At 31.3% G+C, this 13,654-nt stretch overlaps 1 protein-coding gene across 3 annotated transcripts in view; it reads left to right on the top strand.

Moving 5' to 3' along the window:
* Positions 1–368: 368 nt before the first annotated feature.
* The window catches only part of LOC145248854 (sulfite oxidase, mitochondrial-like), a 64,133-nt gene continuing 50,847 nt past the window's right edge, over positions 369–13,654 (top strand). Inside the window, exon 1 of one of the 3 annotated variants that reach the window (XM_080110577.1) lies at positions 369–784. In XM_080110577.1, coding sequence (XP_079966703.1) covers positions 532–784 — 253 coding nt within the window. In that variant the 5' untranslated portion in view covers positions 369–531. Of the gene's footprint in view, positions 785–1,178; positions 1,243–13,654 lie in introns of those variants that run through there. The other 2 variants (XM_080110578.1, XM_080110579.1) reach the window with 2 other exon arrangements.

Below are 13,654 nucleotides of genomic sequence, written 5' to 3'. Positions count from 1 at the left end.
ATTTTTCTGTCTCATTTTTTTTTTTTTTAATTAGGTTAAAAAATCTATTCTGTACCAGACTCCCCTCTCCACCCCCGAGGTGACCACGTAAATTAGATAAATACACATTAAATAATTTTTAATCGAATATTCATTGAAATTGAAAATAAAATTAAAAACAAAAACAAAAAGGATCTTTTTAATATTCTAGTTTTCTTTAAAATTCGTAAACAAACATTTCTTTTTAATATTTTCTCTCGGTCAGGATTTATTCACATAATAAAGAAAGAATAACAGAATAAGAATAACAGAAGTGAATTTTACGAACAGCAATTCTTTAATCTCGAATGTTAATTGCGCAACAGAATAATAACAACAGCTATTCCTCTATTCCAGAATAATAATTGCTTAAAAGAATCTGTTTAGTTTGAGCTGCTGCTAGTGTTAGTTCGGAGTCGACCTGCAGTTAGTAAAAGTTTTCCCCATCCTAAGGTCGTAAGGCGTACTTCTTTTTAGAAGTTCTTTCTTTTTTTTTGTTTTTTTTTGTTCAAAATGACACTTTTTAAATTATTACAAAAATCTATAACTAGCCACCGGCCATTCCGTCAAATATTACCGCTTTCTTATTTAATTCCAACTACTTACCAAAAAGAAGCGAAATGTACACAATATCATCATAACAATAACCATCATCACCATCACCGTAATAATAATAATAACAACACCAATAATGATTATTATTCTACGACTTTTAGTAATAATAACCGATGGTTATTTATCACAGCCGGGACTATCGCCACACTTGGTAAGAAACTATTATTTATTAGTGCACTTATTGATCCGTGCTGAAATAATAACGTTATTATTTAAAAAGCCATTCTTAACATGGGGATAGGAGGGTGTTTTGTACCTATTCTATACTTTAACCTTACCAATAAAAAAACATAAAACTTTAATTAAACTTGGAAATAACGATTTAAAAAATAGCGCGGATCAGTAAGTGCACTAGCACCTTTATTTTTATTGGTACTTATGACTGATATTTTACAGAATTATTTTTTAGATATGATTTTCAAGTTAAATTCAATTTTTACGATGTTTTTTGTTTATTAAATTGTTAGGTGGAAGTACAGAATGGTTTCAAGACGCAGCGATTTCACCCTCATGTTAAGAATATGCTTATCATTATTTCAGCACGGTCCGTACTCTGCAGAAGTAGCTTTTGGTAAATGTGACTATCGGAATACCCTGGCCAAATCACCGGTAAAAAATCGTCCGCGTCCATCAAACTTAAACACCGAAAACGAAATGAAACGAAGTTTATTTATTTTGCTGCACTTTTTTTTTTTATTTTTTTTATTTAGAAACGCATTTACCAGAAAAGTTGCATTTCCTCTGTTATTATTTTAAGAACGAATTACTATTTCTTTATTACTAAAATGTTTCGTTATCGAAATAGTACTTACTAAAATAAATGGTACTTAGTATTTTTGGTATGGCGCTGAAACAAAAACATGATTATTTCGAAAGCCATTCTTAACAAGGGGAGGGGAGAGTATTTTGTAACTATTCTTTGCTTCTTCACGATTACCACAATTTAATAAAAAGATATTGTGAAACTTTAATTTAACCTGAAATTTTTTTTAAATAACGCGGTACCAAAAATATATAAGCCCCAAATAATAAGAGGGGGAAAACACATCTTTTCTGGTAACAATAAAAAATAAATTTGGTTTCGTTTTCGGTGTTTAAGTTTGGTTTACCCTGTTCTGTACTTTCTTCTAACAATTTAATAATTAAAAAAAAAACTGTATTTTTACGACAGTACCAAGCGTAGTATACCCCCCCCCACAACCTGTACATGTTAAGAACGGCTTTCGAGGTTGGGTATTTATTCCGAAAGCCGTTAACATGGGGAGGTTGGGAGTTTATACTACGCAGGGTATTCTCGTAAAAAAAAAAAAAAAGGGGGTTTGTATTACTGAACACATAGATTCGAAAAAGTTGTCAAAAAACAAATATATAACAAATAAATGTTATCAAAGGCAAGATAAGTTACTTTTCTACGTAACTGGATATATTTTTCGTGTTGTTATTCAATTTAACATGCTTATTCAGCTCGGAAAACATACAGTGTTTACCGATGTATTGGAAAATTCAAAATGGCGCCTCACTCCCTCTTTAACACGTTAAGTTTGGGAAAAGGTGTTATAAATAAAAAACTAGAAAAAATACTATTAAAAACCCGCCGAATATATGTCAAGCTTAGCAAGCTATGTCACGGTAACATATATTGAGCGAGTTTTTAACAGTATTTTATCCAGTTTTTTTATTTATAACACCTTTTCCCAAACTTAACGTGTTACGCCATCTTGAATTTTCCAATACATCGTTAAACACTGTTTTTCGAGCTGAATAAACATGTTAAATTGAATAACAACACGAAAAATATATCCAGTTACGTAAAAAAGTAACTTATCTTGCCTTTGATAACATTTATTTGTTATATATTTGTTTTTTGACAACTTTTTCGAATCTGTGTTCAGTAACACAAACCCGTCGTCCTTTTAAAGGAAAATATTAAGGTGGGAACCAAGTAAAAAAAAATCTATCAAAAAAAAATATAGATGTCGAAGGGTTTCGAGTATGCTGAAAACGAATATCACATTTAAATTTTCCACAAATCAGTAGTTGTCCGCATATTAAACAATGCAATTACTTATGTTATGCAATATTCGTTTCCAGCGTATTCGAAAACCGGGGCTGATTTGGGATTTGTTCTTTATATATATAAGGGAGATAACTAGCATTTACTAAGGAAATATTTTATTGGAAATAATTTAGAGCCGATTTAGGATGCTGAAATGATCCGTAGAACAAGGAAACAATGAAATAATGCAACTAGTAAAAATTGTCATGAAAGAGAAAAAGTGACCAATAATAAACGAGAGAAATAACGAACTAAAATTAAAATTTGGTACTCCGTGGGCGTTGAGTTCCATCCGCGACCAGCGTCGCTCCCTTGCTGGCGCATGCTCACGTAACATTTTTTTTTATTATTTACTGACGATTATTTGTCACTTTATTTTGAAAAAAAGTTTTACTCTTTATGAATATTTTTAAAAAAAGTTACTAAACATTTATTAATAATGTCTCTCACTTTTACAGACATTTGTTTTTTAATTTCTTTTTGAATGACGACTTTTTATCGGCTTTTTTTTTTTTTTTTTTTTGATAGCATTTGCGGATGGGTAAAAAACGAGAAAAAAAAAATAACCATTTACTGATAATTTCTCACTTTTACAAATATTTTCACAAATGTTATCAAAGTCAAGTATACTGATATCAGTAAATGGTTTAGTTATTGTTTTCGTTTTTTACCCATCCGCAAATGCTATTTAAAAAAAAAAAAAAAGCCGATAAAGTCGCCATTTAAAAAGAAATTAAAACAAATGTCAGCATACTCAAAAAAAGTCGATAAAAGTCGCCATTCAAAAAGAAATTTAAAAACAAATGTCTGTAAAAGTGAGACATTATTTATAAATGTTTAACTTTTTTTCTTCTAATATTCATAAAGAGTAAAACTTTTTTTCAAAATAATGACAATCGTTTAGTTACTACGACAACGTAAGTAAATAAATGTAACGTGCGCTTGCGTCAGGAAGGTAGCGACGCTTGTTTTTTATGCTGGTCGCCATGGAACTCAACGTCCAAGGAGTACCTAAAATTTGAACTAAAACATTAAAAAATCAGGTAAAATTTGTTAATTAACGTAAAATAAAATGTAAATATTAAATAAGCTGTAATAATAAAACAATGTTAATTAACCAATAAACTTTTTAATTAACGTAAAAAAATATATCACATTTCTTCCTGGCTGTCAGAATAACACGATTGGACCGAACAGATGCAACACTTATTTTTTTTGCAAAAAGTAAATAAACTAATATGTATTATTATTATTATTATTATTATTAAAAAAAAAAAAAAAAAATGGGGGGGGGGGATTTTTTACCTGGTTTCCACCTTAACATTTTTCTTTTAAAATGACAACTTTATGGTTTTTGGGTATGCTGAAAACGAATATCGCATTTAAAATTTCCGTAATTATGTAGTTTCCAGGATATTAAGCTATTTTGGTACGTGTGAGCGAATGCTTGTGCGTGTAAATGAGACCTGTAATTGTTAGCAATTTTTAAAGTTTGATGGCAGGGGGAGTGTCATAAGTTCCAAACAATTTAGAAACACTTCAAACAACATGGGGAGGGGGGGGGAGCTTTTTGTTTAAAATTTACCTTGAAATGTTAAATATTGCAATCAATTTCCTGATATTTTTAAGGCTGCTTACATACACAAAAACCTAAGGTGGAACTGTACAATGCCCTCCTTGTATTTATTTATTTTTTTCGTCTTTTAAAATTTTTTTTCAACAGATTATTATCGATTGGTCATTGATCTACCATATTATTAAATAAATAAATAAAAATGCAATATTTGTAAGGGGGTAGCAGTGTCAGAAATCGCCATTAAAAATTTGGTAAACACTGGAATATTTAGACTTACTGTCTTTCGAAGCTTATAACTACTTGAAAAACGTAATTTTTTTTTTTTTTTTTTACACGGGCATCACCACATTATTGAGGCCATTCGAGGATAAGGGTTAAAGAGTGTACAGTAAAAATTGGACAATATAGTAATCATTAGTAATGGAAATTCGGTAAATTTGTTAACATATGGAACGGCTCATCCAGAACTTATTTACATTAGACTTGAACACAACCATATTGTAGTCAGCCGGAAAGCAGGAAAATGGAAGACAATTCCACAGGCGTGCAGTTCTAAGAAAGAAGCTTTGTTCATGGAATTTATGTTTAGGCTTAAGCACAAATAAAGAGTGGGGGAAATTATTGATAGTGTTTTCAGCTAGACAAGTGTTTCTTGTGAAAGTTTGGTGAGGGGGGACCATAGACTGAAACTCAGTTGAACACTTTTCATGAAAATAACGATACATCAGAGACAAACTCGCAACATCTCTTCTGTGAGATAGAGGTTGCAGGGAAGAGAAAAGGATATCTCCTACGAGGCTACAAAGTCTATTTTGAACTCTATCAAGGCAGGACAAGTCCTTTCTAGCAGCTCCTGCCCAGATGTGGCAACAGTATTCCATCCTTGGACGTACCTGGCTCTTATATAGATAGAGAATTGCATCAGTAGTGAGATATCTACTGGATCGATAGAAAGATCCCACCATTTTTCCAGCGACCTTGGCAACAGATTTGATGTACGTGTTCCATTTAAGATCAGGAGTAACGGTCAAGCCCAGAAGCTTGTTAGGCCTCCTGAACACACGAGCCATTCATTTCAATTCAAACCCTATTTTTTTTTTTTTTTTTTTTTTTTTTTAATTAAAAGAGCGAAGACCAAATTTTAAAAATAACAGGTTTAATAGCAAATTATGCAATTTTTTAAATCGGTTTTCTTTAAAAAAGATTTAAAGAAAATCAATAAAATTTTACTTACTTCGATTATAAAAAATATATATAAATTCTAAAAAATCACTTACCTATAAAAAATAATATTCAATGGGTACTTTCATTGTTAAGAATTTATCCATATTTATACTTATATTCCATGTCTTTTTTAAATAAAATACTTTTTTAAACAAGGATTACAAAAAAACGAACTCCGATGTTTTTCACTGTTCAAATAAAGGGAGACAAATTTCTGATTTTCTTTGCGTTTATCTTCCGGTGGCTTCAAAGGGCCACAAGTAATGTCTCTTTCTATTGCGTGCTGTAAACCAAAATTAGTATTTTGGGGCCTCCTTAGATGAAAAATGAACACCTTCACTTATAAGTGTTTGCTGTTAAACAAAAAACCCACTCTACCGATTTTTTTTTTTTTTTTTTTTTTTTTAATATATTCTCGTAATGAAATACATGAGTTTTTGATTAATATATTTTATTTCTTCTTTATCGAGTGAATTTTTTTTTAAATATCTAAAAGAAAACATTGAATGAAAAAGAAAAAATTGTCGTAAGCGTCCGATATTTGCTTGACAATCTAAGCATAACATAAGCTTTCACTTTAAAAAAAAAAATCCACGTGGTTTAAAAAATAAAGGTTTTACACTTTGGACTTTACAGGTAAATTTAAAAAAAAAAAAAAACACTTTTTGTTTTAAATTAGAATATTTTATTGATCTTTTATCTTCAATTTGTGATATATAAAACTTTGGTGAGTAAATTAATTATTTAAATTTTAATAGACATTTCAAAATGGGAGGGGTGAATTAAAAAAAGCGTTTCTCTAAAATATTATATTTGGTTTATTGGAAAGAGCATAAAATTTCACATTAACCCTGAAAATATCGTAAAAATTGAACCAATAGAAAAATTTTGATAGATTTTTAAAGTTTAAAAATTGAAAAAAAATTAACTCGTAAAATGCAATTGATTTCATTACGTAAAAAAAAAAATGGCTGCATGAAGGCGCATCGGCACTTTGTAAACACTGTTTTTTAAAAATAAAAAAAAATATTTCTATTTTTTAAATCACTTTAATAGTTTATTTTGGAAGTATATTCCATAAAGAAAATAAACAACCCACTTTAAAAAGAGAAATTATAAGTTTTTTATATTTTATTCGCAGTTTCGTGTTAGGAGTGTCAAATTCCCCCCAAATTTTGATACACCTAGTAAGGGGGTGCTCGGTTTCTAATAAAACGTTCTAGTAAATCGATTCCCCATATTGGAACCACTTGACGAGAACACTCACACTCTGCTATTATACAAATCTCAAACATCTGTTTGTTCGTGTGTTCGTATGTCTGCTAAAAATTTTCGTCAGTTACATTGGACTAGGTCGAAACTGCTATCATTTGAAAAAGCAATCCCTCAGACACATTATTAGCATTACAAGTTGATTTTTTTCTTTTTAGATAATTATTTTATCAACTTGCATGAAAAGAGCTATGTAAAAGATGTTTAAAACCGTTTGAATTATGCAAATACCATCAGTAGTTCAAAAGTTATGAGAATTTTAAGTGCCAAAATTTATGCTTTTCTGTGGACATTTTTCTTTAGAAAAAGTGGGCTAAATTACGAGCCTCAACATTTCAAGAAATTTGGTAATTTTGTCACCATTTATTTATTTTTCAAGCTATTCTCATGAAACTTAGAGCTCTTATGTAAAATTGTGTGCTCTTTCTGATTATGCAGTCAGATCTGATGTATCTCTTTACCATAAGCCATGAATTATAAATTTAGATGTACAAATTAAAATTCTTTTTTAAACTGGTGCATGGTATCATACAGTGGGTGTCTATTCATGAACAAAACTAAGTATTATACTGATAGTTAAATATAGCTTTTGTTGAGAGTAGGTATTTACCTGCCTCCTTAAGGAGAGCTTAATCTGTGGTGTTGCCATTGAATGCCTAAAGAGCATTCATGGCCGGTATTTACTACTCCCCCTCAAAGAAAATAAAAAATTGAGTAGATATGAATAAATCAAAGAAAATTTTTCATATAGATTTTGGATTTCTGTAAAAGATGGAAATTCCCATAATTGACCAGAACTTATGCATTTTGGGACCAGTCCAGTTTTCCTCTCTATCTGGCCCAAAATATACCCCTATTTTCTTAGATGCAACCATAAATCGTACTGTACATGAATCCTTGATGTAGCTTCCACAGTACCAGGATACCAGGAATCCTGATAAGCAACAACTATATATTCACCAGTTGATGGTAATTTTTTTTGTGTCATTTCTATTTCGTTGCTTTACTGAAAATTCAACTATGTAAACAAAGAAATAAAACGGTAATTTTTTTTACCTTGTTTCCACCTTAACATTTGAAATTATTTTTATAGGTTTTAGGATATGCTGAAAACGAATATCGCATTTAAATTTTCTGCAAATAAGTAGTTTTCCAGATATTAAGCAATGTCATTTCTTATGTTATCGCTAGTGGCCATTTTGGAGCGTGTAAATGCAACCCCAAGAAACTATGTGTAAACGCACGTGCCAAGATTACCACCAGCAATAACATAAGAAATGACATTGCTTAATATCTGGAAAGCTGCTCATTTGCGGAAAATTTAAATGCGATATTCTTTTTCAGCATGCCTGAAAACCTTAAGAGGTAGTCATTTTAAAGAAAAATTTACAAAATGCATCACAATAAAATTCTTTATCGAACCGCCTATCCTCAGTTAAAAAAAAACGGTTCTGTTTTACAGATTCGAAAAAATGGTTTTGACAATGAGTTAAAAATAAATATTATACAAAATACTATTAGAAACCCACCCAATAAATGTCACGAGGTAGAAGAGTAACTTATCTTGCCTTTAGTAATATTTATTTGGGTGCTTATGCGCTTATGTTACTATGCTATTTCTTTCAAATAGTATTTTCAAATTAAATTCAAATTTCATCTTTTTTTGTTAGGTGAAAGTACAGAATAGTTAACAAAACACCCTTCATTGTCATTTTAAGAATGGGTTTCTGACATTATTTCAGTATGGTAGCATAAGTGCACAAGTACCTTTTTATTTGTTATATATAATTTTTTTTTTTACCACTAAAAAACAATTCTACCTGAAGTACAAGTAAGAAGTAATAAATACCATGATAAGAGAAACACATGTACTTGGTACATTTTGTTGTTTCTTAACGCTTTTAATACATTGCACTAAAAGAGTTAAAAACAACAAAATAGTTTTGGCTTGGTATTTTTTGGAAATCAAATTTGAAAATAATTTTTTAAATTGACGAACTCAGAATAAAAAATGAAACTTTTCTGCTTTCGCTTTGAAAGCAGAAAAAAGTTTTCTATTTATAAGAGAATACAAACGAAACTCGTTAATACGCTGACAGTAGGCAGCTCAGTGCTGATTAGCGCATAGCGGGCGTTTTCTCATTAAATTCTATATCCTATAATTTCTATAAAAGATAACATTTTAAAGAAATTTCCGCATAATAATCATCAAATATTTACATATTATACAAGAAAATAATTCTGAAACTATTATCTATATGAAAATGGATGATATATACTGATTTATCTTGTCAATTTTGAAATATTCTTTGTCAACTTTGCTTGGTCGTAACTTTACTTCCTGTGATCATAAAAATATAAATCAAAACCCAGTAGAGATGGACTTCTATGCTTATATAGCCTGTAAAATTTCAGCCATATCCAATCAAATTTGACCCCATGCATGTGTATCCAAACGTAACGTATGAAATGTAAACATTGAAAAAAGTTTCCCTTTTTGCTGTCATTTTTTTTACCGTTTTTTTCATTTTTAACTTGGTGCATAAAAACATTGAACGCATAAGAAAAATAAATTAACATCATTGGAATGCTTATTCTATTCTCTTTCCATCAATGTAATTCTTTTAAAATTGACCCACAATTAAAAATATGACTTGTTGAAGCACATTAGGTATTAGTAATATTGTCGATGCCCACAAAAATACAGCATATGCTTGTAATGCTAATATTATGTGAAAATTAGAAAACGGGATTAATTCTGTGGCGATCAATTGGACCATTTTTTGGAAGGGGTCACTTTTTGCGTTGCAATTTTTGCAAGTCACACACGCATGTCAAACCACAGCTACCAAGAGAGTAGGCCAGTGAATATGGCAGCGTGATGGTATTACCAGATCAACATGTAGGTAAAGAAAGTTTCCGGTGTTCAACCACGTGGCCATAAAAAATGTTTTTCGTTGCCTTAGATTGTGCATGTTTTTTATTCTCCTAAAGAGTAAAAAAAGACAATTTTCCATTTGGATAATTATATAATTGCAATTATCATAATTGCACATTGGGATGATTTTAATCTAACAAAATATAACAGTAAGTGAATTGTTTTGGAATTTTTATATCTATCGAATTTTTATATACTTTATATTATATCGAATTTTATATTATATCGAATTTTATATTATATCGAATTTTATATTATGTCGAATTTTATATTATGTCGAGTATTATATTATAATCGAGTATTATATTATAATCGAATATTATATTATAATCGAATATTATTTATATATTTTATATCATAATCGAATATTATTTATATATTCCTCCTTGCAACCTCTATCTCACAGAAGAGATGTTGTGAGTTTGTCTCTGATGTATCGTTATTTTCATGGAAAGTGTTCGACTGAGCTTCAATCTATGGTCCCCACTCGCCAAACTTTCACAAGAAACACTCGTCTAGCTGTAAACACTATCAATAATTCCCCCCACTGTTTATCTGTGCCTAAACCTAAACGTAGATTCCATGAACAAAGCTTCTTTCTTAGAACTGCACGCCTGTGGAATTGTCTTCCGTTTTCCTGCTTTCCGGCTGACTACAATATGGTTGTCTTCAAGTCTAACGTAAATAAGTACTTGGTGAGCCGTTCCATATAAGTTATCAAATTTACCAAATTTTCATTACTAATGATTATTATATTGTCCAATTTCTACTGTACACTCTTTAACCCTTATCCTTGAGTGGCCTCTTGGCCTTGATAATGTGGTGATGCCTATGTAAAAAAAAATATATATATTTTATATCATAATCGAATATTATTTATATATTTTATATCATAATCGAATATTATTTATATATTTTATATCATAATCGAATATTATTTATATATTTTATATCATAATCGAATATTATTTATATATTTTATATCATAATCGAATATTATTTATATATTTTATATCATAATCGAATATCATTTATATATTTTATATCATAATCGAATATTATTTATATATTTTATATCATAATCGAGTATTATATATTTTATATCATAATCGAATATTATATATTTTGTATCATAATCGAATATTATATATTTTACATCATAATCGAGTATTATATATTTTACATCATAATCGAGTATTATATATTTTACATCATAATCGAGTATTATATATTTTACATCATAATCGAGTATTATATATTTTACATCATAATCGAGTATTATATATTTTACATCATAATCGAGTATTATATATTTTACATCATAATCGAGTATTATATATTTTATATCATAATCGAATATTATATATTTTATATCATAATCGAATATTATATATTTTATATCATAATCGAATATTATATATTTTATATCATAATCGAATATTATATATTTTATATCATAATCGAATATTATATATTTTATATCATAATCGAATATTATATATTTTATATCATAATCGAATATTATATATTTTATATCATAATCGAATATTATATATTTTACATCATAATCGAGTATTATATATTTTATATCATAATCGAGTATTATAATAGAATTTTTATATCTATGAAAACTGCTGAGTCCTTCAGCCTCACTTTCTTTCTCACTTTGAGTCAGAACATTCTTTAGAGAGGTACTTTTCTCTTCTCACTGTTTCCTCTGCTTGAGCAAAAGCACAATCACCTATCCATCCGAGTTTGGTCTTTATTCCTCTTAAATCTGGGGAATTCTCACGGTTAGTCTCACCCTCTTTCTCATAAAACCAACCACATCTACCGCTTCTTCTTTCTCTTCTTCCTCTCCCAGCCCCTGTGTGTTGACAGCAAACAGAACAGACTTTCTGTCTTTTGAAGAATTACTACTACACTGCTCTCTGATCCTATGATCACACATGAAATACTTTTGTGCCTTGTACTTCTTCGTGACAAAAGAATCATTGTGTCTTTGTCAGGAATAGTTCCGATGCTTACTGTGCCTTAATCTGGAATGTCATCGACTAAGTCGTGATCTTCACCCACACTGGGTGTCCGCTCACCCATTGTCTCATTGATGGTCACAAATTTCACTACCACTTTCTGAAGATGTGTCAGAGCAGGCCATTGGTGAACTCGGTCCTACTATAGGTCGCAGGTCTCTCACATGGCGTGGCATTCCATCGACCAATATATTTTGCGTATTGGTATTCCCAGTCACACGTCCAACTCCATACTTTGTAGTACATCGTCCGTGTGGAGCTTTTACCCACACTCGATCACCCGTTTTGTAGACAGTTTGCTGTTAATTGTCTGTCAGTGCCATTATTCCGTTGATTCTTTTAAGCTATATGCAGTACCGATGGACCATATTGGCAGGTGGACAAGTCATCCTTTGTCGTAACGTTGTACCAATGTACTGCCTCCGGTATGCTACGTTTCCTGGCTGCAATCCTTTTGACACTTCTATGACGTCGCTCGATGATGCCGTTACTGGAGGGAATATATGCACAACGAAATCGAAGTCTGATTCTCCATTTGTCCATGAAGGCTTTAAACAAGTTGCTCCAAAAGGCAGGGTCATTATCTGTTAGGCTTTCTGATCGCGGACCTCCTTCATAGAAAAGAGTCTTTGATTGATTATACAATTTGCATCCTGCCGAGCGGGGCCGCAGTCAGTCAATGCCAAAAAAAGGGCCCCGTCGTAATGATTGATATCCATCGCTATCCTATACCATGTTTGTTCAACATTTAAGTCCCCTTTGACCAGTGCATGGGTGATAGATGGGTTAGTCAGGAGAGTTGGTTGGCATGACCAAGCCAACCAGGAGTGGGCTCTGTCACATCTTGACTAGTCAAGAGTTCAGTGGAAGTGACGTAGCTGTGTCACTCTCTGGTTACCAGATTTCAAGGGCGACAATCGAGTTAGCCTGGGAGTTTCAATTCCCATACTCTCGTCAATTGATCCACCTTGTTTCGGCTAGATTTGACCAAGACTACATCCATTGACAGTGCATATTCCTTCACCAGTTTCATTATTGTATCAAAACACCGTCGTATGAGCATCTCACTCGTAGCTTTAGTCCGAGGTGGGAGAGTATTAACCAGATCTCCACTGGAAGTGTGCAGTTCAAATCTGGTACCTTGGGGAGGCATTTTGTCACCCAAACCCCAGGAAACACCAATAGCCGATGCCAACGAGAAATCAATGGCAAAAGGCTGTTGCGATAACGTGCAATCATTTACATAAATGGTCAAGAGGAGAAGAACATTGGAAATCTGGGAAAGACTTGTTGTCACTCGGTCTCCAGCGAATACCACAGATTACTGCCAGTGAGTGGTCACTGATGATGGCATGTTAGACAACTCCTAGTGAGTGAAATAATAATAATAATGCCTCCTCCCAAATTCACCACCATCCTGATTTAATATCGTAGATGTTCACTATATTTTCTTAGTTTTTAACCAATGTTCACATTATAGTATGATTGTCTTTTGATAGTTATGTGAACTTCATTTCCGTATTCATGTATTCTGCATTGATATGAAAATGAAGACTATAGCGGAGTATAGGATTCCTAACCATGTAACTGATGAAAATACGCTACACATTTTGATGAAAAACATGGGAAAAAATGAATATAGAAGAACAGAAAACCAAAACTTTAAATGTAATTTCTGTATTAAAAGTAATAGTTATTTAAATATTTCAACATATAATCTTGTTGGGAAAATCTAGCTCCCCAATAAGGAGTACTCTGGATAAGAACAAAAATAAAAATTGTCTCGGTAATGAAGGATTTCTCCTCCACCGGCCGAGGACAGAAAAGGTGAAGTGTAGCATCAGAACAGATACTACACTGTGATCTTGTCTCGAAGGCCAAGAATTGTTTTGTTTCTTTGTTTGTTCCCTAAATTCATAATT

This window comes from Euprymna scolopes, chromosome 27, assembly GCF_053919585.1.
Source record: "Euprymna scolopes isolate OS-2025 chromosome 27, ASM5391958v1, whole genome shotgun sequence".
Lineage (NCBI taxonomy): Eukaryota > Metazoa > Mollusca > Cephalopoda > Sepiida > Sepiolidae > Euprymna > Euprymna scolopes.
The sequence above is the reverse complement of the archived record's forward strand: the minus strand, read 5'-3'. Positions and strand labels throughout refer to the sequence as shown.